This window comes from Belonocnema kinseyi, chromosome 3 (assembly GCF_010883055.1).
Source record: "Belonocnema kinseyi isolate 2016_QV_RU_SX_M_011 chromosome 3, B_treatae_v1, whole genome shotgun sequence".
NCBI classification, from domain to species: domain Eukaryota; kingdom Metazoa; phylum Arthropoda; class Insecta; order Hymenoptera; family Cynipidae; genus Belonocnema; species Belonocnema kinseyi.
Window position 1 is genome coordinate 92,720,784 of NC_046659.1, and position 23,857 is coordinate 92,744,640.

Here is a 23,857-nt window from a genome sequence, read left to right on the forward strand (position 1 = left end):
GGAGTTTTTGAGAAAATCTACTTTACAAAAAAACGGCCGCCATTTTTTCATTTTTCAAATTTTAATTTTAATTTTAATTTTCTTGGGATCAATTGAAAGAGCAAGAATTTTCAAATGGAAAAAAGATCCTGAAAACGAAAAATTCTGAGATTGAACGATTGTAATAAGTACAAAAAAATTCATCCAACTGAAATAGGGCTTACGTTATCTTTGCCATATAATAATATATGTATGTAAATACCAAATCATTGTCGCACCCTAAGATCATTCGATGTTTAAGGGGTTAAACCATGGTAGAGAACGAAAAATAGGCATGTTTCGAGAATTTTTTTTTGGCTTAATAAAGAGATCAATCGAAGTTTGTAAAATGCAAATTATAATACTAGTAATAAAGTGCAACAAATTTATTTCAAATTTGTTTATGACCAAATGGCGGATGCGCAGCATTTCTCCGTCGGTGCATTTTTTTTAAGGTCTCCATGGCCGGAAACCTAACTCCCGCAATTTTTGACTTGGAACAAAAAACCAAAGTTTTTTTCGATTCTATAGAACAACAGCAAGAAACGTTCGTAGGTTTATTTTCAATATATTGATTTTTCGCGACATGGTGCACGTTTGAAAAAAGTATAAAATTTCATGGAAAAATCGTTACAAAATTGTTTATAAAAAAAGACTATGCAATATAAAAAAAATCCTACGTACGTCGCTGGAGAAAGCAATTTTGAATATATAGTGAAACTCTTCAATAGCCCTCTCTTCTATAGCCCTTCCGAGAATTTAAGCAGCGGCGCATGTTGGTGTATAAGGTGCTGCGCGGGATCTGCGACTGTCACTCAGGCGAGCAGGCAGGTGTAAACAAACAAAAGCGGAGCGGGCTATAATGAGTCAGTTCCCACCCACCGTCAGCCCCGAAATCGGCGCTATAGAAGAGTTTCACTGTATTTTAAAAATTTCAGATCGATGGGTGAGTATTTATTCAAGTTATGTTTCCGGTCAGTTAAAAAAAAGTGGTTTCGAGAAAAACGCGTTTAAAGTTTAAAGTACTCTAAAATAACGGGGGAATATCTGAGAGGCGTCGCAGCAGAATTGAAAGTTTGGTCATTCAGACATTTTTTCTGCCCTTCGTCTTTAGTGTATTATTTTTAAGACCCTAAAACACCTTTTAAGCAAAAAAAATTTCGATTTTTCAAAACTTTTACAGTGGTTTAACCCTTTAATGATTACTTCGGAAAATTATTATTATTCGTCCGATGTGATCGTTAAATATCGAATTTTAATGAACAAAATATATGAGTCTTTACTAAAATAGTTGAATTTTTAATTAAAAAATATAAATTTTCAAGAAAAATGGAATGGGTAAATTGTAAGTTAAAAAAACTATTTTTTGATTAAAAAGAAAAAACTTCAACAAAATAGTTCAATTTTTAATGAAAGAGATGAACCTCCAACCATAAAAGTGAATTTCTAACGAAGTAGTTCAACCTTCAACCATGTAGTTGAATCATTAACTAAAACATATTAGTTTTCAACCAATCAGTTATATTTTTAACCAAACAAAATGAAATTTTAAAAAATCACAACTCAGATTTTTCAGTGAAGAAAGACAAAAAATTCAGCTAAATTTTGTAATTTTGAAAATAAAAACAATGAGTTATTAACAAAACAGTTGAATTTTCAACCAAATAATAAAAATGTTAACCAAAAGGGATGAATTATGAACCATAAATATGATAGTGGTCTTTTCAGTAAAAAAGAACTAACTTTAAATCAAAAATATTTGGATCTTATTGTGTTCTTATCATTCATTTATCATTTGGGCGAAAAAAACGAGTAAAGGGGAAAACAGGGGAATAGGGGAAAGAGTGTGGAGTCTGTTATTAGATTGAGGTGAAATCTAGGGGATACTCACTGGGTATTAAGCGTAAGTTCTAGGCATGCCAACTGGGAATGTGCGGCATTCCTTTCTGCTAATTGTCTCTGTGCCTGACCCAGTAATTCTTTTACCAAGTCCTCCAATTGCTGTTTTGCTCCATGTAAGGTCGCCGCAAGTTCTTGAACATGAGTCAAAGTCGCACAGTCCTCTCGCAAATGGTCCACTTCTCGTGCCATCCTTCGTAGATTTTCATCCTTGGCTGTGATTAATTTTTCTTATGAGATTGTGTGAAAGTTTTTTAATGATAAAACAATCTTTGAAAATGGCTGAAATTCTCTGCCGAAATTTCAGCTTTTACAAGGTTGTTAAAGGTCCGGGAATTCCAAAAAGTCAGGAAATTCGTGAATTGTTAGGAAAGTCAGCCAATGTCAGGGAAAATCTTACAAAGTCAAGAAATTTTCGATAAGTTAAAAGTGGAACTACTTTGTTAAACATTATTTTTTTTTTGTTCAAGGATTCATAATTTTAGTTGAGAAACCTTTTTTTGGTTTCAAATTAAACTATTTTGTTGAAAAATTTTGTTTTGGTTAAAAAGTTTTTCTTTTTGGTTGAAAACTTGTCTCTCTCTTTAGTAAAAAATAAATTTGTTGGATTGCATTTCCAATTATTTGGAGAAAAAAATCCATTTTTGTGGTTGAAGGTTCATCATTTTAATTAAAAACTCATTTCTTTAATTAAATATTATAATACTCAATTTTTTGTAGAAAACGATTCTTTTTTAATAGAAATTCATTCGTGTTGTTTTAAAATTCAACTGTTTGGGTTAAAAATTTCACTATTTCGTTGAAAATTTATTTTATTTAGTTAAAAATTAATTTTTTAATGAAAATTTTACTATTCTATTTTTGTTTACCAATTAATTTCTTTGTTTGAATATTCATTTTTTGAAATTGTAAATACTTGGTTAAAATTATTTTTTGTGGTTGAATATTCATAATTTTTGTTAAAAATTAATTTGTTTGGTTAAAAATTTATTTTTTTTGTTGAAAATTTATCGTTCCTTTCGCTCAAAATTTAACTACTTCGTCGAAAACGTATTTTATTTGGCAGAAAGTCAATTTTTTAATTAAAAATTTAACTATTCCATTTTTTGTTGAATATTAAGCTTTTTTTGTTAAAAATTCATGTATATTGTTATAAATTTGTCTTTTTTGATAGAAAATAAATCTTTTGTGTTGTGAAAAATGTATATTTTCTATAGAAATTTAATCCCCTGGTCAGAGAATGTAACTATTTAATTTACCGAATTCCAAAATTTTTCGGGACAACTAGATGCAGCCATTTTATTAGCTCGAAAATTCTTTTTTTTCTGAAAATTAACTGTTTTATTTTGGGGGGAAAAAATCATTTTTTTGTTTGAATCTTTGTTTTAAAAAATTTATTTTTCTAGCTGAGAATTTCACTATTTTATTTTTGTTTGGAAATTTACCTTTTTTAGTTGGTAATTCATATATTTTATTGCTAATTTGTCTTTTTTTGGTAGAAAAATCATCTTTTGGGTTCAAGATTAATTTATTTGATTAAAAGTTCATTTTTTGGTTGAAAATTTAACTACTTTGTGGAACTCCTTTTTTTAGTCTGAAATTTCTGATTTAAACTTAAACTGTATAACTATTCTATTTCTGCTTGGAAATTTATTTCTTTCAGTTGAAAAATCGTATTTATTGGTTTAATTCAACTATTTTTTATTGAAAATTAAAATATTTGTGGGTAGAAATATTAACTATTATACTTTTAGTAAGAGCTTTTGATATCGAAGGTTGATCACTTTAGTTGAAAACTCAACTATTTGGTTGAGAATTAATGTATTTTATGTATGTCTTACAAAATTTGTGGATGATCCCTTATAAACCTTAATAAAGGAAGAATTTTTTTGCAATAACATTGTTGATTTCTTAGGTGCAAGGTTGTTTTTACATCTAAAAGAAAAATTAAGAAAGGTCAAGGAAAATAAAAAAATTGGTCAGGAAAAAGTGACGGAATTTCGAAATTGGGATTTTGTTTTGAAGAAGTAATAATCCAATTTACTTGCATGACTTTAGAAACATTATTTTTATCATCAGAGTAGAACAAATTACCTTTCATCACTTCCAAATCGTCTAATGTAATTCTCATTAACATTTTGTACTTGTTTGCCTCCAAAAGACCGACCAGACTATTCGGACACGAACTTCTGTTCGAAAGTATATACAAAATTATGTAATATTACAATAATTATAATTGTAATAGTAAATTATTCATCAATATTAATTATTAATTAATTGTAAAAATATTAAATGAAACTTACGTCGATGGTTTTCTTATCGTTCCGCTTCTTCTTTTGATACTCGTTATAACGAGAAGATCCGAAAACAAAAAAAGGGCTCGTTCTTTCCTAGTACCTTGATTCGATGCGATTGTTACTAAATCATGTCGAATAAAGGCTCTGAAAACATATTAATCGTTTTATTACTTAGAATAATTAAATTCATAAATATTGATACTTCAAGTTTCCCTAGTTTTTATCTGAATTTTAACTTCTGATATTGAGAAATGAAGTTTCTCAATATTTTATCTAAATTTTAACTTCTGATACAGCTTGATTAATTTATTTTCACGAGGATTCTTTGTTGAAAAAACTGAAACTCTAAGCTAATCATTATGTATTATTATTTGAATGCGTACCCACAAATATATAACAGTTTATTGCTGTAACCTCACTTGAGATTTGAGAATTAGTAATTCTGCGTTTAAAGAATGCATTTTTTTTATTTTCATAAAATATTTCCTGTAAATTTTATTTAAAAGTTCGCACTATCTATGGTTACGAAATCTTCCGTAACTCTAACACCTTTTGCAGCTCGTTTGGGGCTAACGTTTTGAAAAATTTCGTAACTATAGACAGTGCCAAAAAATTAAAGAATTCGTTGAATTATGACTAGTCGAAGTGAAAAAACCCACAAAAATTTATTTTAAAAACCACTTCTTTTAGTTAACTTCGAAAGCGGAAAAACCTAGAACTTTGTTCTTCGGAGAAGGAAGATGCGCAATTAAATTTCATATAAGAATATGTAATATTAAGATGAAAATTCAAAGCTTGTTAAAAAAATGTCCGGGGGCCAATGTCCTTCAGTGAGAAAAACGTATAGACGGTGATAGAATTTCTCTATCAATTTTTAATGTAAATGGGACAAGGCCTTTAGTACCCGGACGCCATAGTTCACTATCTGCCCTTAATTCGAAAACAAACAAAAATTTTCAACCTGTCATTAGCTACTATTCCGGCAAGTCCTTCGACAAGTGCCTGAACTTCTTTCAGTGTCGTCTGCTGTTGTTCCCATTCAAGACTCTCCCTCTCTGTGCAATTAATCTTCACCACCAACTCATGAACTTCTTTCTGAGCAGCTGAAAGAAGCTCGTAATCCTGATGAGAAGAATCCGTGTGTTTCAATAGCCTCTGAATCAAAAGCTCGTATCTCGGAATTTTCTGTACGGGTTGAATTAGCAGCTGATCCAATCCCAGCTTTCCTTTATGCTCCCTTTCCATAGCCTATTAAATAAATAAAATAAAGGAAAGTTTCCAGAGTGCAAGAATGCAGCCTCTCTTTAGAATAAACTTTTCTGACTTATTTTAAGGGACATTATGGCTAAAATAAACTACTTTTAACGGAACTGGTCTTAGTTGAGGTCACCAGGCTCTAAATTTGGATTTTGTCAAATATGGCCTCGGCAAAATAAAATGAGTTCCAACTTTCCACTGTTTATATGTAAAGCTAATTCTAGCATCTCGAGCTTATAGATTTGCGTCGCACAGGGCGAAAAACTTGACATGCCAACTTTAGGTGGGTCATAAATTATTAGATATTTATTGAACACACCGTTGCTAAATCCCACTTTGGAGAGAATAGGGTTTTTATAATTTTTGAAATGCTAGAGAAGTCTTCATATTTTTTGAACTTATTATCTTTTTAACTTACCTCTAGAAATCGCGCAAAGGCAGGTTTTGATTGACACGTATTTTTGATGGCCGTTTTTGCAGATTTCCAATTATCGAGGAAGAGGGTGTAGGTTTCCAAGACCGAAGGTTTCATGAACTAGAAATGAGAAATCTTGTAAAAAGATAAATTTGATAAATTTAAGTGGATTGATAATTATATTAAAAATTAAATTATTGATGTATTTCATTGAGGTAGAAAAGTTACTTTACTAAATGAAAAAGAGGTGATTTTTCATACTCGAGCTGGGACTTCTTTCTCGAAAATATCAATTTTAAACTTTCTACTTTCAAGATATAAACAAACATTATTTATTGATATTAGTAATGGAATTTTGTTATACTGACCGTGTCGAGAAACACATCGCCGATTGTTTGTCCAAGTTCCCAAGCTTCCAACTTCTTTCGTAATTCTTCAAGAAATACTTCATGGTGACTGAGTATTGCTGGGATCTAGAACGCATTTATTTGTAATCTTTAATTTCTGAAAAATATTATCCTCTTGTTATCTGCGTGGAAAGAGGAGGAAAAGATTTTACTATAAAATTAACGAATCCGATTTTTTTAAATCTCTTTCAAAGAGATTGATACTTTTTGAAAAGCTATTTATTTAGAATCCTCTAGAGAATTTTTCTTTGCATCCTGAAGACAGTCATTACATTTTCATAGTAGTTTTCTCCAGGGATATCCAATTATATAATAATACAAATCAATCAAAATTGTACCTGGTAGAAGATCTCATCGACCGTCGCTGAGTCCACGAGACCCGCATTTTCCGGGCTCTTGAGAGGTTGCAAGTATTTCTGAAACGATATTTAAATTCCTGGCTAAACGGTTCAGCTCAATGATAATCTTAATTTACATCGACCGAAAACATAAATCACAATTAGTCGCTGGCACACTGCCCTCTGAATATTGATGCTAATATTGATTTTCAAACCTGTATTAAAATTTAATTTCATCAAAGTTGGGAGAAAAGTAATAGAAATAATAAATAAGAAACTTCAATTAAATCTGCGTAATGTAATTACTTAAATTCCAGTAGGCAGACTAAAGTTCTTCTTCTCTTATTACCAATTACAACATTACATTTCCGGTAGCTACGAAAACATTTTTCTTTCTCTTATTACCAATTAGATATTTCCCATTTATTGTGAACACAACTTTTATATACTTATATCAAACTCTTTTTTTCTGTGATAAGAATATATTTGTACACTATGAAGAAATTATCGCGGGATGATTTGCCAGATTTCCATAAATTAATCAAAGTGCTTAAAAATTACTTGAATGATCGGGATTTTTCTCTTGTATATACGTACATTTAAAGTGGTTTCATATATTTTATTACTTTAATTCTGAGTTGAAACACTTAATTATCTGAAAGAATTATAATTCTTGTTTGGAGCAGGGGATTTCGGTAAAGAATTATAAATTCGACTTTCAGACAGAGAATTTTTAAAAAGAGTTATGATTCTGAGATGGGACGGGGAATAAGTTGATGAATTATGTAAATAATTCACGTAAAAATTAAAATGATCCTGGCTTGTAACAGGTTATTTTCGAAAATAATTATGATTCTAAGTTTCGACATGAAACCACAGAAAAAACGAAAGATAAAGTTTGTATCGATTTCAGGCGAAAGATTCACCGCAACAAAAATTTACCTTGCCAGATGCTTTTTTCTAAATGGTAATAAGTAATTTCTAATTCGTCTACAATAGTGTAATTTATTTCGGAGGAGATATATCAGTAAGAACAATTTTTTTTGTGTTTTCTGTTGTTTCTTCTACATGTTTTATCGAAATTTGCTCAATTTAGCGTAACGCAGTCGACAAGTTCAGAATAATTTTCCTAACCTCAGTGAAACTTTCGTCGAAATATGTTTAATTATTAACTGTTGCAGGTCTTACCTGCAACAAATTTTATGTTTTGTTTTTTGTGTGTTGTTTTAAATCTGGTGCCCCAATTTATAGCTCGAATTCCCTCATACTTTGCCGTTTTCCCATTGCTGCTAAGGACCCCGTAGCAGACGACAACTTGTATTCCATCATAGGATAAACTTTCACCAAATAGCATGTAAACTTTAACAGCGGGAAATTTTACAACAGGGAATTTCAGTAAGGAATTATAATTTTAAATGTAAGAAACGGAATTTCAGCAAAGAATTATATTCTTTACTTTGGAACAGGGGATTTCGCAAAGAATGATTATGTTTACTTTGAAACAAGCGATTTCCACAAATAATTACATTTTCATTCTTAGGCAGGGAATGGTCTTAAAGAGTTGTAATTCTGAGATAGAACTGGAAGTTTTCGTAAAAATTATATATTTTACTTTAGGTTTACTTTAGAACAGGAAATTTTGTAAAGAATTATAATTTTTATTTTAGGTCAGGGAGTTTCCATAAACAATTGTAATTTGACATGGAAGAAGCAATTTTTGACATGCATGAAACATTTTTTAACAGAATTTCAATTTTGATTTATAAGAAGGAATTTGAGTAAAAAATCCCTGTTTCATGTCAAAATTTGAAACAATTTGAAACATCCCTCTTCTAAATTTTGGAAGAAGGGAATTTTTCAAATGAAACGGGAAAGTTTTTAAAATAATTTTAACTCTGATTTATAAAAAGGTAATCTAAGACAACTATCATTGTTTCAAGTCAAAATTTGTCAGATTATAAAAACTCCTGGTTCTAAATCAAAATTTTTTTCAACTTAAAAATTATATTTTCTGCAGATAAAAATTCGCCAGAATTTAAAACTTTCTTATTTCAAAGTTTAGAAAAAGAAAGTTACTGTATTTCTGAATTATAGCAGAAAATATTGTAAATAAATATAATTCTATTTTGAGGCAGGGAATAATTTGAAATAAACATAAGTGTAACCTTAAACATGGAATTTCCATAAAGAATTATAATTTAGACTTTGAGACAGGGAATTTCCACAAAGCATTATAATTTTCACTTTGATACTGGAAATGTCCGTCAAGAATTATAATTTAGACTCTAGGACAGAATTTTCGTAAAGAATTATTATTTGACTTGAAACAGAGAATTCTTGACATGCAAGGGGAATTTCTTAAAATTATTTTAATTCTAATTTAGAAGCATGGAATTAATAAAAATCCCGATCAAATTCAGAAATATGATTATTTTCCCAAATTCTCTGTTCCAAATCGGAAATCTTTATAATGTTAACAAATTCTTTCAAATCTTTCGAATCCGTATGAAACCATTCAGAGCTTTAAATTCTTTTAAATTGACCGGGAAACTACCGGGAATTTAAAACCACCCGTCGAATAGACAACCTGGTAGTTTAAATCTTACAAAAATAATTAAGGTCTATATGTATTTTGAAGAATGTGTTGAATATTGTAAAAATAACAATTTTAAATTATAACTTTAAATTCCCATTTTTTTCAAGAAAGAACCATATCGAAATTCACATGTTTAAAAGATTTATGATAAATACTAGGAACTGTCGTCCACTTCGGGGAAGTTGAACAAATTTTGTAGCTTATTTCTTTTCATTTGAAAAAATGTTCGGAAAAATAGCTTTCTTATCTGAAAATTTTAGTTCTCATAAAATGTTAAGTAGATTTTTATGGGAATTTATTCTCTGTAGAAGAAGATCTGACAAGGACAAGATAGTGAATAGAAACAATGATCCTGTGAATATATAAGAGACCCTGCGGCCTCGTTTATAAGTTCTTATAAATGTTTATGTGTGTTAGCCGCCCCTGAGATGTTACCCTTGAGTGGAAATGCATGGCTTGCATGGTCATTCCCTTGGGGCGATATAATGTCATGTTAAATAAAAGGGTTATCCGTATGTTTATCCCTTGAATTTTCACACTATAAAATACGATTTTACTCGCCCCGGCTTGACGCCGTGTCGCAAGCGTCGCAAAGTTATTTACATGGCGCCTTTATTCCGGGTCTATCGTTCAGGTATTTCGATGGACTGATTTATCGACACTCGTTTTTTTTGTTCAAATCTCGTTTTGCGACAGAAATGAACACGTGTTCCTATCCTCGAGGTATTAAGATGCTTACATCACCAGCACAGGCCAGGGAATACCTGGAGAGCAGGAAACAGTCAGGGGGTTTAAAAAAAAATAACAAAGTCAGGAAATTTCTTTAAAAAATTGTGCTCCCGTACAAACAAATTTAGTAACTTTTTTCTCAAAGCCCTTTCTTAAGATTAAAACATTATAGTCACTTTTTAAAATTAAAAAAAAATCACTTTAGTCACTTCCCTTTCAATAAATTAACCTATGGGTTAACCACTAGCCCGATTCGTTTTGCAACTTTTTTTATGGGATTTTATTACTCCACAAAAGTTGCCCACACATGACAACTTTTCACTTGCAAAACCTTTTTTCGGCCGAACAGTATCTTTCGTTCGTTCTTGGGATTTGAAAATTCAAATTTCTTAAAATAAAAAAAAATTCCCATTAGTTGAAAAATTCCGACATTTTTTATATGTACGGTTATTTCTAGTAAACTCTAATATAAAACTGTAAATGCAAAAAAATTCTTTGCTTAATTTAGAATTTTTTGGAAATATGCAAAAAACAAGTTTTTTTGGATTGAGTTAACTACAAACATTTTTGGAAAAAGTTGAATATGTTAAACCTGAAATTTCTTCAGGTTGAACCAAAGAAGCATGTTATTACTTTACTTATATGTAAAAAATGTAGTGGTGTTTTAAATTATCCAAAATTGCACAAAAACTCCCAATATCCTAAATATTCTAAATCACGACAAAAACTAATTTTCGCCACAACAGAATGATAACTTGTTTCTTTGGTTCAGTTTGAAGAAATTTTAGGTTCGAAATACTCAAATTTTTCTCGAATGATTGTATTTTACTCATGCGAAAAATACATGTTTTTTGCAAAATAAAAAAAAATCGACATTGAACAAAAAAGTTTCTTTTGAAATTATAATTTTATATTAAGTGTTCAAAAGTAAAAACAATACATATAAAAAATTTTCAGCATTTTTGAATTAATAGGAAACTTTTTTTTGTTTTAAAAAATTGGAATTTTAAATCCAAAGAATAAATAGAAGATTTTTCCAATCGAAAAAAAGTTTCGCATGTGATAAGTGGGTATGTCCCTATTAACCACTATTAAATTCAAGTTTATATCTATTTTTGAATTTTCTTGAATTCTTAAAAAATATTTCAAGGTATTTTAAAAGACTCCAGGAAGTTTTGACCAGCGTTCAATAATTTGAAGGGATTTCAAAGGGCTTGAAGTATTTAAGGTTTTCTTTAAATTCCAAGGAGGTTACAACAGCTTTAGATTTTTTAAGGGGTTTAAAAAGATTTTAAAGGATTTGAAATAATTTAACAATTAAAAATTGTAAATCGTCTACAGATCGCTTCGCAACAAATCTTTTAAATTGTATTATTTCAATTTATTATAATTTTAACTTGTTAACGAATTATGAAACAAAATAAAGACTAATTCTAAGCTTAAATTGCAGATTTTTCTAAACACCTAAAACGGCCTAGGAATTTCGAGAAATAAACTGAAATTGTTCTAAATTCATGAACAACCCAGGAACAACCCACTAGTGATTGTTATAAATTTTCAATTTCTGACTGATAAATAAAAAATTATTTATTACAAAAAAATAGAATTAATGAAATCGTGGCGAGCAAGTTTTGAAAAAATAGATTGCATACAGAAAATTTGAAAACTTTTGAAATCTTAAATCAGCCAAAAAAGAAATTAAATTCTTGCTAATTATTTTGATTCAATTATATTTCAAGAGAGACTGAAGGTTCTTTTTTTAGATAAGTTCCATAAATTATGATTTTTGTAGTGAAAATATTACTTTTTTAAAGTTACTGCGATCTCATTAAAGTATCGTGCGAGTTTTTCAACAAAATATGTTTCCTTTAATTTCTGTAGAAAATCACAAAACTTTTTATGAATCGGTACTTTTTATTTCGAAATAAGTTTGGGTTTTTTTTTGGTCCAAAATATTTTCAGAAAACTTTATTTTCATGGACAAGTTCTACAACTTTTAATATCAGTATTTTTAAGTAGTAAAATAAATTAGACATTCATTTGCTTTAAACAATATTTTGTTATTAAGAATTTTAGTATATTTTAATTAAATCCCCTTTCTGACCTATCTGATTGTATTTTCGAGAAAAATTGCCACCTTGACAAAGAAGTTTGCGTATAAAATGTTTTTAAACTGTAATTAATTTATTTAAAAATGCCAGCATATACGAAGTTTAAAAAACTTTACCAAATAATATACAATATATAATATAATGCATAATTAAGTATATAATGCAATATAACATAAAGATAATAAATTTATATTACCATGCTAGAAAGGGGAAATTATTGTCATAGTCAGACCGACCACTTTATCTACTTTAAGTAGAAACTTAGTTCACGGCCAGACCACGAGAAAACTCCATCTGGACAACATTCTAGATTATTTTATAGTAATATAATAATTGTTTAATTACCTATTCATTATTATCTTAGCTATGCTTTAAATATTTCATATTAATAAATAATTTTACAAAATTGTAATTAATGGGAAACTCGTGGTAATTAACTAAAAAAGATTTAAGTTCATTGTCAACAAGTTTAGAATTGAAAAGTACCGATATTTATCCTCATTTTTATTGCGTAATAAAATTCTTGAAAAAATACGTGAGTAGAGTACTTTGTATCAAAGCACATTTTGGCAGAGTTTCAAAATTTTAGATAACTTTTTTTAGAATCGTCAATACAAATGTAGATAAATCTTCCGAATGCCATTCGATTATCTCCAACAAAAATTTTTTCAACGATAAACCTGGAAAATAATTATCTAAAATATTCATATTTCATAATATCAAATTTTTAATATTTATCATAGCCAACTTTTCAGGATAAAACGTAACTCTAGAGGTGCAATAAAGTCAAAAACCATTTTATTTTTAATGTTAATTTGAAATGCTGTAATTTTTGTAGGTTAATTTTTGTAGCTCGTAGATGCTCTCTCAGGTACTTTCCGTGCAGAAATTTTCTCTCTTCCTATTGTACTGGTTTTTAATGTCTTGAAAAATAAGAGACTTGCTTCCGAAGTATGGAGATCTTATATAAGAATAAAAAATGTGTCATTCAAAAACTTGATACTATTCCGATAAAATAATAACTGACGATCAAAATATCACAGTACGAGACATTTTTTTGAATATCCTCCAATATCGCACAAATTCTTCTTTTATTTTTTATTTTCATATTGCAAGTTTTCTCAAAAAATCTTGATATTTCAAAAAGGTCAAAAAAATTTAATATATTAAAATTATTTTTTTATAGGAAAGGAGAGTTTTTATGAACAGGATTCAAGATTTTTCATAATTGATTAAATTACCTTAAGTTTTTGCTTCAATGTCAAATTGCCTCATATTTTAAATTTTGGTTCAAGTACGAGAAATGTCAAATCAAGATCATGTTAAACATATTTAACAAATTTTGCACACATTATTTAAGATCGTTTCTTTTCTCGCTTGATTATAGCTTGTCTCGCTATAATGCATAACTACACTGTTAAAAAGAGTATTAAATCTAAAATACCAAGGTATATTAAAATTCATATTTCAAGTATATGAAATCGTCATTGAGAGGCGAAAATATTAAATTTAATTTACATTTACGATAATCACTCAGATAATTTCATTTTACACAAAATCAAAATGAGTTTAGCAGTATTTCTCGATTCTCAATAATAAAACATGCTATCTTCTTCCAGTTGTCCAAAAATAAAATTGGATTTCAAATCGAAATGTGTAATTACAGGGCAATAGAGGGCAACGATCCCCTCAATTTCATTCCAAACCCGAAAAAAGAAATTCCCTAGTTTTTCATTATTTTATTTTTTTGTTTTGATAGGTGCCGGTTTTGACTTGAAGTTTCCCATGTAAAATACATAGGGAAAAATCACTGTTTTGAGTTTTTGGAATAATTTTTTAGGGTTTGAAAAAATGTGACGGGGAAGTATGGGGGGCCGTTAAGAATTATCCAATGAAGAATTTTATGTATCAAACATGTGGGGTTGACACCTCAAACACGCCCTCACGAGTACCTGAAAACTACCCTTAAAACAAAAACTGTCTACTCTTCTTGAAATCGACCTTATGAGCACTGTATTCTCGTATTTTTTTACTTAAAATTATTGCTATTAGTCTAATGGCGTATTAGTTATCATTGGTTAATTAATAATTAATTATTTAAACAAATAAAATAAAAACTAAAATTTTCTCTAAAATTTGGCCCTCCCCCACCTTTAAATTATTACTATTAGTCTAGTGGTATTTTAATAAAATTTGTTTATTAATTTGTAATTGTTTAAACAAATGTAATTTGTTTGAATAATTTAGAAAGAAATTTCGCTAGAAATTATTACTATTGTTCTAGTGGAATATTTATTAACATTAGTTCATTAATTTCCAATTATTTAAACAAATGAAATTTGAATAATTTCGTTTTGAATTTTTTGCGAATAAAAATTATTACTGTGGGTCTAGTGGAATGTTGATCAGTAATAATTAATTACTAATTATTAAATAATTTAATAATAATTAATTTATCAGTTATATTTAAGTAATAATCTTTATTTAAAAATAATTTTTTAAAATAAATTTAATCAAATAATGTTGAGAAATATTCCAGTGAAGAAATATTCATAATTTTTATTGGAAAAATATTTAAACAAATTCCATTTGTTTAAACAATTGAAAATTAATGATCTAATGTTAATAAATATTCCATTAGACCAACAGTAACAATTTTTAAGGAAAAAAAGAATTTTCGAACAAAATTGTTTGAACAAATTCCATTTGTTCAAATAATAAACAATTAATGAAAAAATGTTAATAAATATTCCAATAGACTAATAGTCATAATTTTTAGGGGGGAAAACGAATTTTCGAGAAAAAAAAAAATTTAAACAAATTCCATTTGTTAAAATAATGAAAAATCAATTAACCAATAATAATCAATATTCCACTAGATTAAAATTAATAATTTTAAGTAAAAAAATACGAGAGTAAATTGTTCAAAACATCGATTTCATGAAGAATTGACATTTTTTGTTTTAAGGATAGTTTTCAGGTACTCGTGGAGGTGTGTTAGGGGTGCCAAACCCATATGTCTGATACATGAAATTCATCGTTGGATAATTCTCCACAGGTCCCCATACTTTCCCGTCACATTTTTTCAAACCCAAAAAAATTATTCTAGAAACTCAAAAAAGTGATTTTTCCCTATGCATTTTATATGGGAAACTTCAAATCAAAACCAGCACCTATTAGAATAAAAAAATAAAAAAATAAAAAATTAGGAAATTTCTTTTTTCGGATTTTGAATAAAATGGGGGAGAGTCGTTACGTTCTAGCATGTAAAAAAACTTTGCCATGCATTTTTGGAACACCCTAGTGTGCACACATTAAATTCCTACCATTTAAGGAAAATTTTGGAAAAAGTTCCACCCATACGTTAAACTCTAATTATGAAAAGCAATTAAATCGACTAATTCTAGATTACTATTTTAATGGCGAATATTGGACAAGATTTAACGAAATAAAAACACTTCGAGTTTTTAAGCACGCTGCTATTCCGACCTGTATATTAAATTTAATATAAAATGTATATTAAATTTCAACTACCGTTTATATTTTTTGAACTATATGCATACTTTTTCCAATATTTTAATCCCGATATTTGTATGTTTTTCGGACAATTTATACAAAAATTATCACTAAAGGCCTAAACTAATGTTCTCAGATACTTCCAAAAATGAAGTGCATGTACTAAATTGGGAATTTATTGATTTGATTATGGCATATACTGCACTCAACGTCCGGGGTTAATGAGATGAGTGGATCGAACGAATCTATGTGATACGTAACTACCGGAAATTCACGAAAATTCTATTGATCACTTCTTCAAAAGTACAGTCCCATTTCGTATTCAAATATTGAAGACGATTTTAACTTCCATTTTCGAAGAACATTGAATTTACCGGGAAATTAATTTTTGAAATACAGGATTGTTACAGAACTTAGAAAACCAGCGAAAGTCCTGTACTTTTTATAAAGAACCTTGAAAACCTTGAAACGTTCAAGAATTTTTAAAGAGAGGCTGGCAATTTTTACTGCAATTTTTTTTAAAGTTTCAATCATTACTTTAGTACTTTTCTACTTATTGAACACATTCAGATTTATAGGAATTGACTAAATTATGTGCTAATGATTTAAATGAGTGCGGTCAGCGTACCACCTGCTACATTTGTACTATTGTATATTAATAATTTTTTTACTATGTATATTAAAAAAATTTGCTTATAATAAAGGAAAAAGCCGAGGATTTAAAAAAAACATCAGGAAAATCGTCTCGCTCTTCGAAAAAAAAAAACGTTTTTGTAATTGTGCTCAGTGTTACTTTTGGTTAAAAAATTATCTTTTGGAAGAAGAGTCATATTATTTGGTTGCCTGGATTTTTTTAAGTTGAGTAGCTATCCAGCAGAATAAAATAATAGCCCAAATATTTTCTAAATTCGCATTTATTAATAATTTAAGGTACAGTAACGACGAAAATTATCTTCACATCTATTTTTTGAGCTGTGGCTAAAGTGCCTCATTTTTTATAATATCAACATGCATTTTTTTCCTTGTTATAGCACAAAAGTTAATAAAATGCTGCATCTAATATAGTCCAGGTTGAGGGCAAAATGTAAATTTTATAAAGAGATGCAAAAGCCTTAAATTTCAATGTTTTTGAAAAATTGGAATAATTCTGAAAACAATCAACATTTTTCATAGTTCTTTAGCTAATTTTATAGGCAAGTCTAATTGTGTTAAATTGTTAAGATATTTTTAAAGCTTTTTCCCTAGATTCTATTCTAGGGTCGAATTTGGTGTAAAAATGACGTAAAATTTTAATTAATGATTATATTCAGCACATTATTAAAAAATTAAAACAACAATATTTTTATAATTATCACTAAAATTCGTTAAATTGTGATCAATTATCAATTATCAATTATGATTTCGAAAACAGTTTGATGTATTTAGACATTTTTGAAATTCTGCGACTTGTTTGCACCAAGCTTGACCCTAGGGCAGAATATAGGGACAAATTTCTAAAAATACCTGATCATTTTAGTTGAATACAGTGGGGACTTGCCTTTCAATAAGCCTAAAGACTTTTAAAAATGTTACTTATTTCCATGATTATTCCAATTTTAAAAAAATCTCAATTTGAATTTTTTTGCAATATTTTTTTTATAAAATTGACATGTCTTCAAAGTGGGCGTATTGGATACAGATTTTTTACTACCTTTCGCACTATTACGTGGAAAAAATGGTCCTTTTTGTATTAAAAAATGGGGTTACTTTAGCAACAGATAAAACAGACATGTTGATCATTACGCCGATCCTGCACATGGTTTTTTCTGGAAATTATATTGCAAACAGTAGAATGATTTAAAATTTATTTATATTTAAATTTTGTATAGATTTTCTTTAAAAGTTATTCTAGAAATTTTTCAAAAGTTGACCCGGACAATCTAGAAATGTCCTATAGAATTTTAAAATGTAACTTCGGTAACAACCCTAGACTAATATTATAAATATATTACTAGTGAAAAAGTTATACGAAAAGGTTGAAGGTAGCCTATTATGTGATTTCAGTCAGCCCTAATAAAACATCAAAGTCTCAGGGAATGAGATTGATCTGTATATAAAACTGGGTTTTTTATAGTCCTAAATTACTTTAAAGTTCTTTTCTAAACTTGAATGCAACGTCAGTCTCAGACAATAAGATTAAAATTCATCAGCATGTTCTGATTTCTTCAGTGACAGGATGCAATATTTCCTTTTAGTTCTTCATCTATTTTCTACCATTTCTTATTTTATTACGTAATTATGCTAAAAATTATATACTATATACACAATTTTAATTGTAAATTATATACCTATTTATAAAGGAGAGACTATATTTATATGAAATGTGTGGATCAATGTGAAATATGAATGTTGGTAAAACACTTTGTATTCCTACCAGTTACGGAGGACCTACGCAAATATTAACTAAGATTAGTGAAATATTTTTAACAAAGAACTTAAGACGCAATATCCAATTTATACAATTTTATGAAACGATAAAACTAAACATACTTTTCAAGACGATTTATTATCCATAGTTATAAAATGGTTTACCATAAAAATACTCCGTTGCTATACAGAAAATAGAATATCGTTAAAAAAGATGTAAAACTGCGTACTCACATTGACTAGTATTTGCAGAGCCTCCACATAAGATCGTTCCGTGTCGTAAAGTTCAACCACTACGTGTGTTCTTGTATCCTACAACAATAAATATTCCGTTTTTAATCATCAAACGCCAATCCATTAATTAGTCAATTATTACCTTCAACCGGGGCGAATTGGGTTTACAATTTTCAAAAAATTGTAAAAACCAAAATATTTATTTTATTCGTGAATACAATATTGCTTAAAATTATGACTATACCACCTTGATCAAAAAGTTCCCGGAATCATCACCGTGTGGCGCCCCCTGCTATCCGATTCAAATTTTTTCGTTTCTGTAGGTTGTGACACATTTAACAATATTCCCTGCGAATTTCAGCGTTCTAGCTTGACATTTGTAAATGTAACGCAATTTTAAGTGCATCTGTTTTTTTGCGAATTTCGATTTTTGCAATGTATTTAATTTTGCAACAACGTGTGTGTTGTCGCACAATGCTATCATTATCCGTGAGTTTCTCACCAAAAACTCAACTAATACAATTCTGCAGCCATCAAATTCGCCAGATTTAGCTCCCTGTGACTTTTTTTGTTCGATCGACTGAAAAAACCACTACGCGGAACGCGTCTTGGCAGCCGATCGGAGATAATACAAAAATCGAAAATGGCACTGATGGGCATACCGAAAATTGAGTATCAAAAATGTTTTGAGAGCTGGATCAAGCGCTGGCATAAGTGCGTGGCAGTCGATGGAAAATATTTTGAAGGGGACCACATCAATATTCAAGAATAAACTTATATTTTTAATTTTAAAAATAAATTCCAGGAACTTTTTGATCAAGGTAGTATTATGAAAGTTAAAATTACCAGAACATTTCTATGAAGCTCATAAATTAAAAAGTAAAAAATTACAAAATAGTTCATACATGAATTAAGTGTGAGAGCAAGTAAATCTTTTTCTTGTATTCTATGAAGATAGATTAGTAAGAGGTGTTCCGTAAAGAAGATTGAGATAGCTCAATTTTATATTATTTTTTTTTCATTCGCGATAGACTGCGTTTAGCTTGTACTCATTTGATCCCTATCATGAGAAAAAAATTGATAAGCCATAGTAAGCCAAAAAACTCTATATATTGATATAATTGATCAAGTTACAAAGTGAATAACACTTTTCCCAAAAAGCCATAACGATTGAGCTATCTAAAACCCTTGAGGGATTACCTAACGCTTTTTGAGAATTTTGCTTCTCATAAACTGAAAAGGATCTTATTTTAATCCCGCGGAATTATTACGTAAGTTTGTGGATAGTCGGCAAGGTCTTCTGAGAATATTCTGAACGTGAAAGAAGGAATTAATATTAATGAAATAAATTTTCCATTCGTTTGCACTAGAATACTTACTACAAGATAAATATTTTTCCAGTTTTTAAATTATTTTTAAATATAAAAGATTTCAGATTGAAATTGATGTGTTATAATTTTACACAGGAAAACAAAATAATCTTTCAATGTCATGTTAACCCTTAAATGACAGCGGTATTTTCCGTAACGTGTCCTGAACGAACTGGAAGAGGTTTATTCTTACGGAAGATACCGTAACAGAAGACAGTTTGTATTAGAAAATACTTACTTGCTCAATTTTCAAAATTTTAAATCCTGCAGTTTTCTTTAAATCTCACAATGTTTTAATGTTAAGCGAGTAAGGGCTAAGCTTGATCTAGTTTATAGTTTTATCATACTTGAATTATGCATTATACCTATATTCAAATTTCTTAATTTTCGATTGTCTTTAAATTCTAATTCTGAAAGGATTTATAATTAAAGACTTCAAATCTGACATTTTTGCGCCTTTGCCTTTAGGCTTCGAATTTGTTGTTGGTGATAAAAACCGAAATTATTCAAATTGCAGTTTCCGAAGTACAAAGGTTCAATTGGAAATTGTTCAGTTATAAACAATTAAATTTTCGGCTACTAAAATTCTTTAAATCTAGAATTTGTTAATTTTTATAGCTTTAAGATTAAAAATCCTTCAATTATCAATGCTTAAAATTTAAAATAAAGCATTTCTCACCGCCTTTCAATTTTGTTATGCTTTATTTTAAGTCCCATTTACAGCTAGTTAATTAGAAAGGGAACTTATAGTTAACGTGAAAGTAGGATTTATGTTCAATTCATTTATTTTTCAATTAAAAATATTTTCGAGTCGAAAATTTTTAGTTTCAATGTTGCTCCGAATAACATTAACAAATTTCAATGTTTATTCATTTATTTTTTTACTCATCACATTCGAAATTGTTCTAATTTTTAAGGTTAATTTAAAAATAATTTTATTCTTTCAAAATATCTTTATTTATTAACTTGCCATGCTTAAAATTTAAGAAAAAATCAATTTTAGATGCGTGACATTTGAAATTGTTTAACTTTGAACGCTTCAAAGCTTAAATTTTGCATTTTTTTACATTTTGACTTTTAAATTGTTCAACTTACAATGCTTTAGTTTGAAAATTTCAAATATGAATGGTTTATAAAACTTTTAAACTAAATTTGTTCAATTCTTAATTATTTAAAAATTATACTTTTCAGCTTATTGTTTTAATAATTTAAATCTAGGAAAGCTTTTTAATTACAGATTTTGACATGAAATGTTATTAAACTACCCTTACATTATTTTAAGCTAACTGTTATAACGATATTTTTCTTTGTTCACAGTTCTTCATATATTTTCCATAGAAAAATTCCTAGGATGACTTCAGAAATATTAATTTTTTTCAAAAATTTAAAAACAATTTTAATCCTTCTGGGGCCTTTAAAAACATCCTTGATAAAAATGGTAAAATACCGCCGAGAAATCTTTAATGTTGTTGCATCAACTTTTAATTATATTAATAAAGAAAGTTTTGATGTAAAAACCAGTTTTTTCAAATATTATAAATAACTATAACTTCCTTAATAAAAAATTTTAATATTATAGGTCGATCGATTCTTTTCAAGTAAAGTAAAATTTATTTAAGTGAACGGACTTTAAAAAAAAACATTATTTAAATACGGATAGGTGAATTAAACGAATTACATTTTTTTTCGAAAGTTTCATCACTGCAAAAACTTCCTCTACGGGGAAGCAAAATAAACAGAATATAACTTTATTCTTTGCAGAGGGCACTTATTTTCTTTTGAGGTCATCCTATGAGAATTTATGTTTAGAACTGAAAGAAGCAAAATATCTTTCTAAGGGGTAGTTTATAATAGTTGAATGGTAACCTCTATCACTCTTACACATTTTCATTTTTTAAATGTCTTTCGTTTGTTTTAGTAGAAACTTGATCTTTTTTTGTCTAACAATTCAACTTTTTTAGTTGAAAATTAATCTCCTTCACTTAATTATTCCACTATTTTGTTCAAAAATAATTTTTTTTCTTTTTAAGATTCATCATTTTAATAAAAAATTTATCTCCGTGATTGAAAATAATTTTTTGTTTGTTTGAAGTTTAACTTTTTTTTAAATGTAACTTTGCCTGTTTGATAGAAAACTAATCTTCTGGATTTGAAATTTCCTCTTCTTTGGTTCAAAATGCAACTGTTTGGTCGAAAATTAACTTTTTAGATGAAAAATCATCTGTTTTACAGAAAAAACTTATTTTTGCCTAAAAATTTAATAATTTGATATCTTTATTGGTTGAAAATTCGTTTTTTTAGTTGGGAATTCGTTTTTTGTTTGTTTTGTCTTAAAAATTAATTCTTGTTCGTTGAAAGTTTAACTGTTTGGCTTGACATTTTTTATGAAAATTCATTCATTCGGTTGAAAATTCAACTATTTCAATAAAGATTCGTCTTTTATTTGTTTTAGATATCAACAATTACATTTTTCGTCGAGAATTTACCTTGTTGTTGAAAATCTAACTTTTATGATTGAAAATTCAATTGTCTTCTCAAAAAATCGTTAAAGTTTAATCTTTTTGAATGAAAATATAACCATTTATTTACAAATTCCTCTTGGTAGGATAAAAAACGAAAGTGTTTCGTTTAAAGATCTACTATTTATTAAACGTGTAATTATTTGGTTAAAAATGCAACTGTTTTTAGTTAAGAGTTCATATTTTTTTAGCTTTGTATATTTCATTGATGCCTGACATTATTTTAATGTCATACTTACTGCGTTTAAAGGCATTGGACGAAGTGTTTAATTTTTTTTAAATATAAAAAGTTGTAGAATTATTTTTTAAGTAAATGAAAGAAAATAAGGGGTGATACATCAACAACAAAAAGTCCTGTTGGCTATTTGCAAATTGTTCTAAGGATATTCCCGGCAGAAGTTATTTATTTACGAACAATAGTGCGTATATTAAATATTTAAATTACTATTGCTATTAGCGGTAAATATTAACTTTTTATCTTTTCGAATGAAGAGAACAGACGTCTGCTATCATTTGAATGCGACGTGCAACAAGTTGGAACACACTCGATTTGTTATCACGGCCAATTATCGCGAGGACTACCCTATTGAGGAAACATGGTACTGGTTTTCCAACTTTGTCGCTCCATGGCCTCGAAATGCTTCAACACGTGCTTACATAGAATTCTCTGCGGTTGCACGTTGCAAACCTAACAATACATGCACGGGTTGATTGGAAAGTGTACTTTCGTAAAAATCTGAGCACGTGCAACAGAAACTGAAATGGAGTAATATGCACTGGATAGCCTCGCAGAAAAGACAAATCGACAAAACTGGCCGATCTCAATAAAAGTGACGTTGATTGATGTAGAAGATTAGGAAAAAAGAGGATAAAACGAGAATCTCTGGGGAAAATAGGGATCACAGAAAAATAAGAAATAAAAAAAGCAGGGCGAACTATTCAGCAAATAAATGCACGTCCGTCCCCTATTTTCTCATTATCAAATATATTATGTAGAAGGGGGGACGCAGAGCTTTAACACTTGGGGAAAAATAAGATAAATCAGATATTTGGGTAAAATACAGTATTTTTTATGGTTGTAGTTTTGACTGGAATTATGAATCGTGGAATTGTTGCAAAATTATTCAATGATAGATGAAATTACCCACCAAAATTCTGATAAAGCATTCACCATCTTCACTCCCTTCCGAAGATTGACTGAAGAGTCTTTCTTCTAAACTCATTTTTCAACTTTTTACCAAATTGACTCACTGACACTTTGAATTCTACACGTTATTTTTTATTTAGATAGTAGTTTATCATAGTTTCTTGTTATAGGTTTTTCTGTTATTACACCATTCGTCGTTCATCTTTCCTGGTAGGAATGTAAATCACTTTGAAAAAAGTGTTCTGAATTGTGAGAAAAAAGTTAAGAGTAAATATAGAGAAATGTAAATAACAATTTACAAAGCTTCTTGTTTTAGAGAGCTGGAAATGATAAACATAAAATAGAAGAAATTTAAGAATAATAAAAATTTCTTACATTTTGTTTAAAATTAAAAAAAAAAGTAAATTCTAACTCGTTTCAAGAAATACTTACAAATTAATGAATGTTAGAGTGAAAAACAGAAAAGCAGATGCGTTTGCACTGTTGCGTAAATGCAAACATTAGGAATGAGTAAGTGCCTCAAATATGCGTATTTTAAAATTCTCATTTCCAAATGATTATTTTCATAAAGGTGACTAAGAAACCAATCTTTTCCGAA

At 28.7% G+C, this 23,857-nt stretch overlaps 1 protein-coding gene across 7 annotated transcripts in view; it reads right to left on the reverse strand.

Annotated features, from left to right (window-relative positions):
- LOC117170182 (rho guanine nucleotide exchange factor 17) overlaps positions 1–23,857 on the reverse strand; it is a 106,569-nt gene that overhangs the window by 29,138 nt on the left and 53,574 nt on the right. For 5 of the 7 annotated variants that reach the window (XM_033356765.1, XM_033356769.1, XM_033356767.1 and 2 more), the window contains 8 exons: positions 18,224–18,301; positions 6,632–6,709; positions 6,255–6,359; positions 5,890–6,006; positions 5,176–5,462; positions 4,221–4,358; positions 4,012–4,106; positions 1,910–2,132 (listed from right to left, as the gene is read on the reverse strand). In XM_033356765.1, the coding sequence (XP_033212656.1) occupies positions 1,910–2,132; positions 4,012–4,106; positions 4,221–4,358; positions 5,176–5,462; positions 5,890–6,006; positions 6,255–6,359; positions 6,632–6,709; positions 18,224–18,301 (1,121 nt within the window). The remainder of the gene's footprint in view (positions 1–1,909; positions 2,133–4,011; positions 4,107–4,220; positions 4,359–5,175; positions 5,463–5,889; positions 6,007–6,254; positions 6,360–6,631; positions 6,710–18,223; positions 18,302–23,857) is intronic. The other 2 variants (XM_033356771.1, XM_033356768.1) reach the window with 1 other exon arrangement.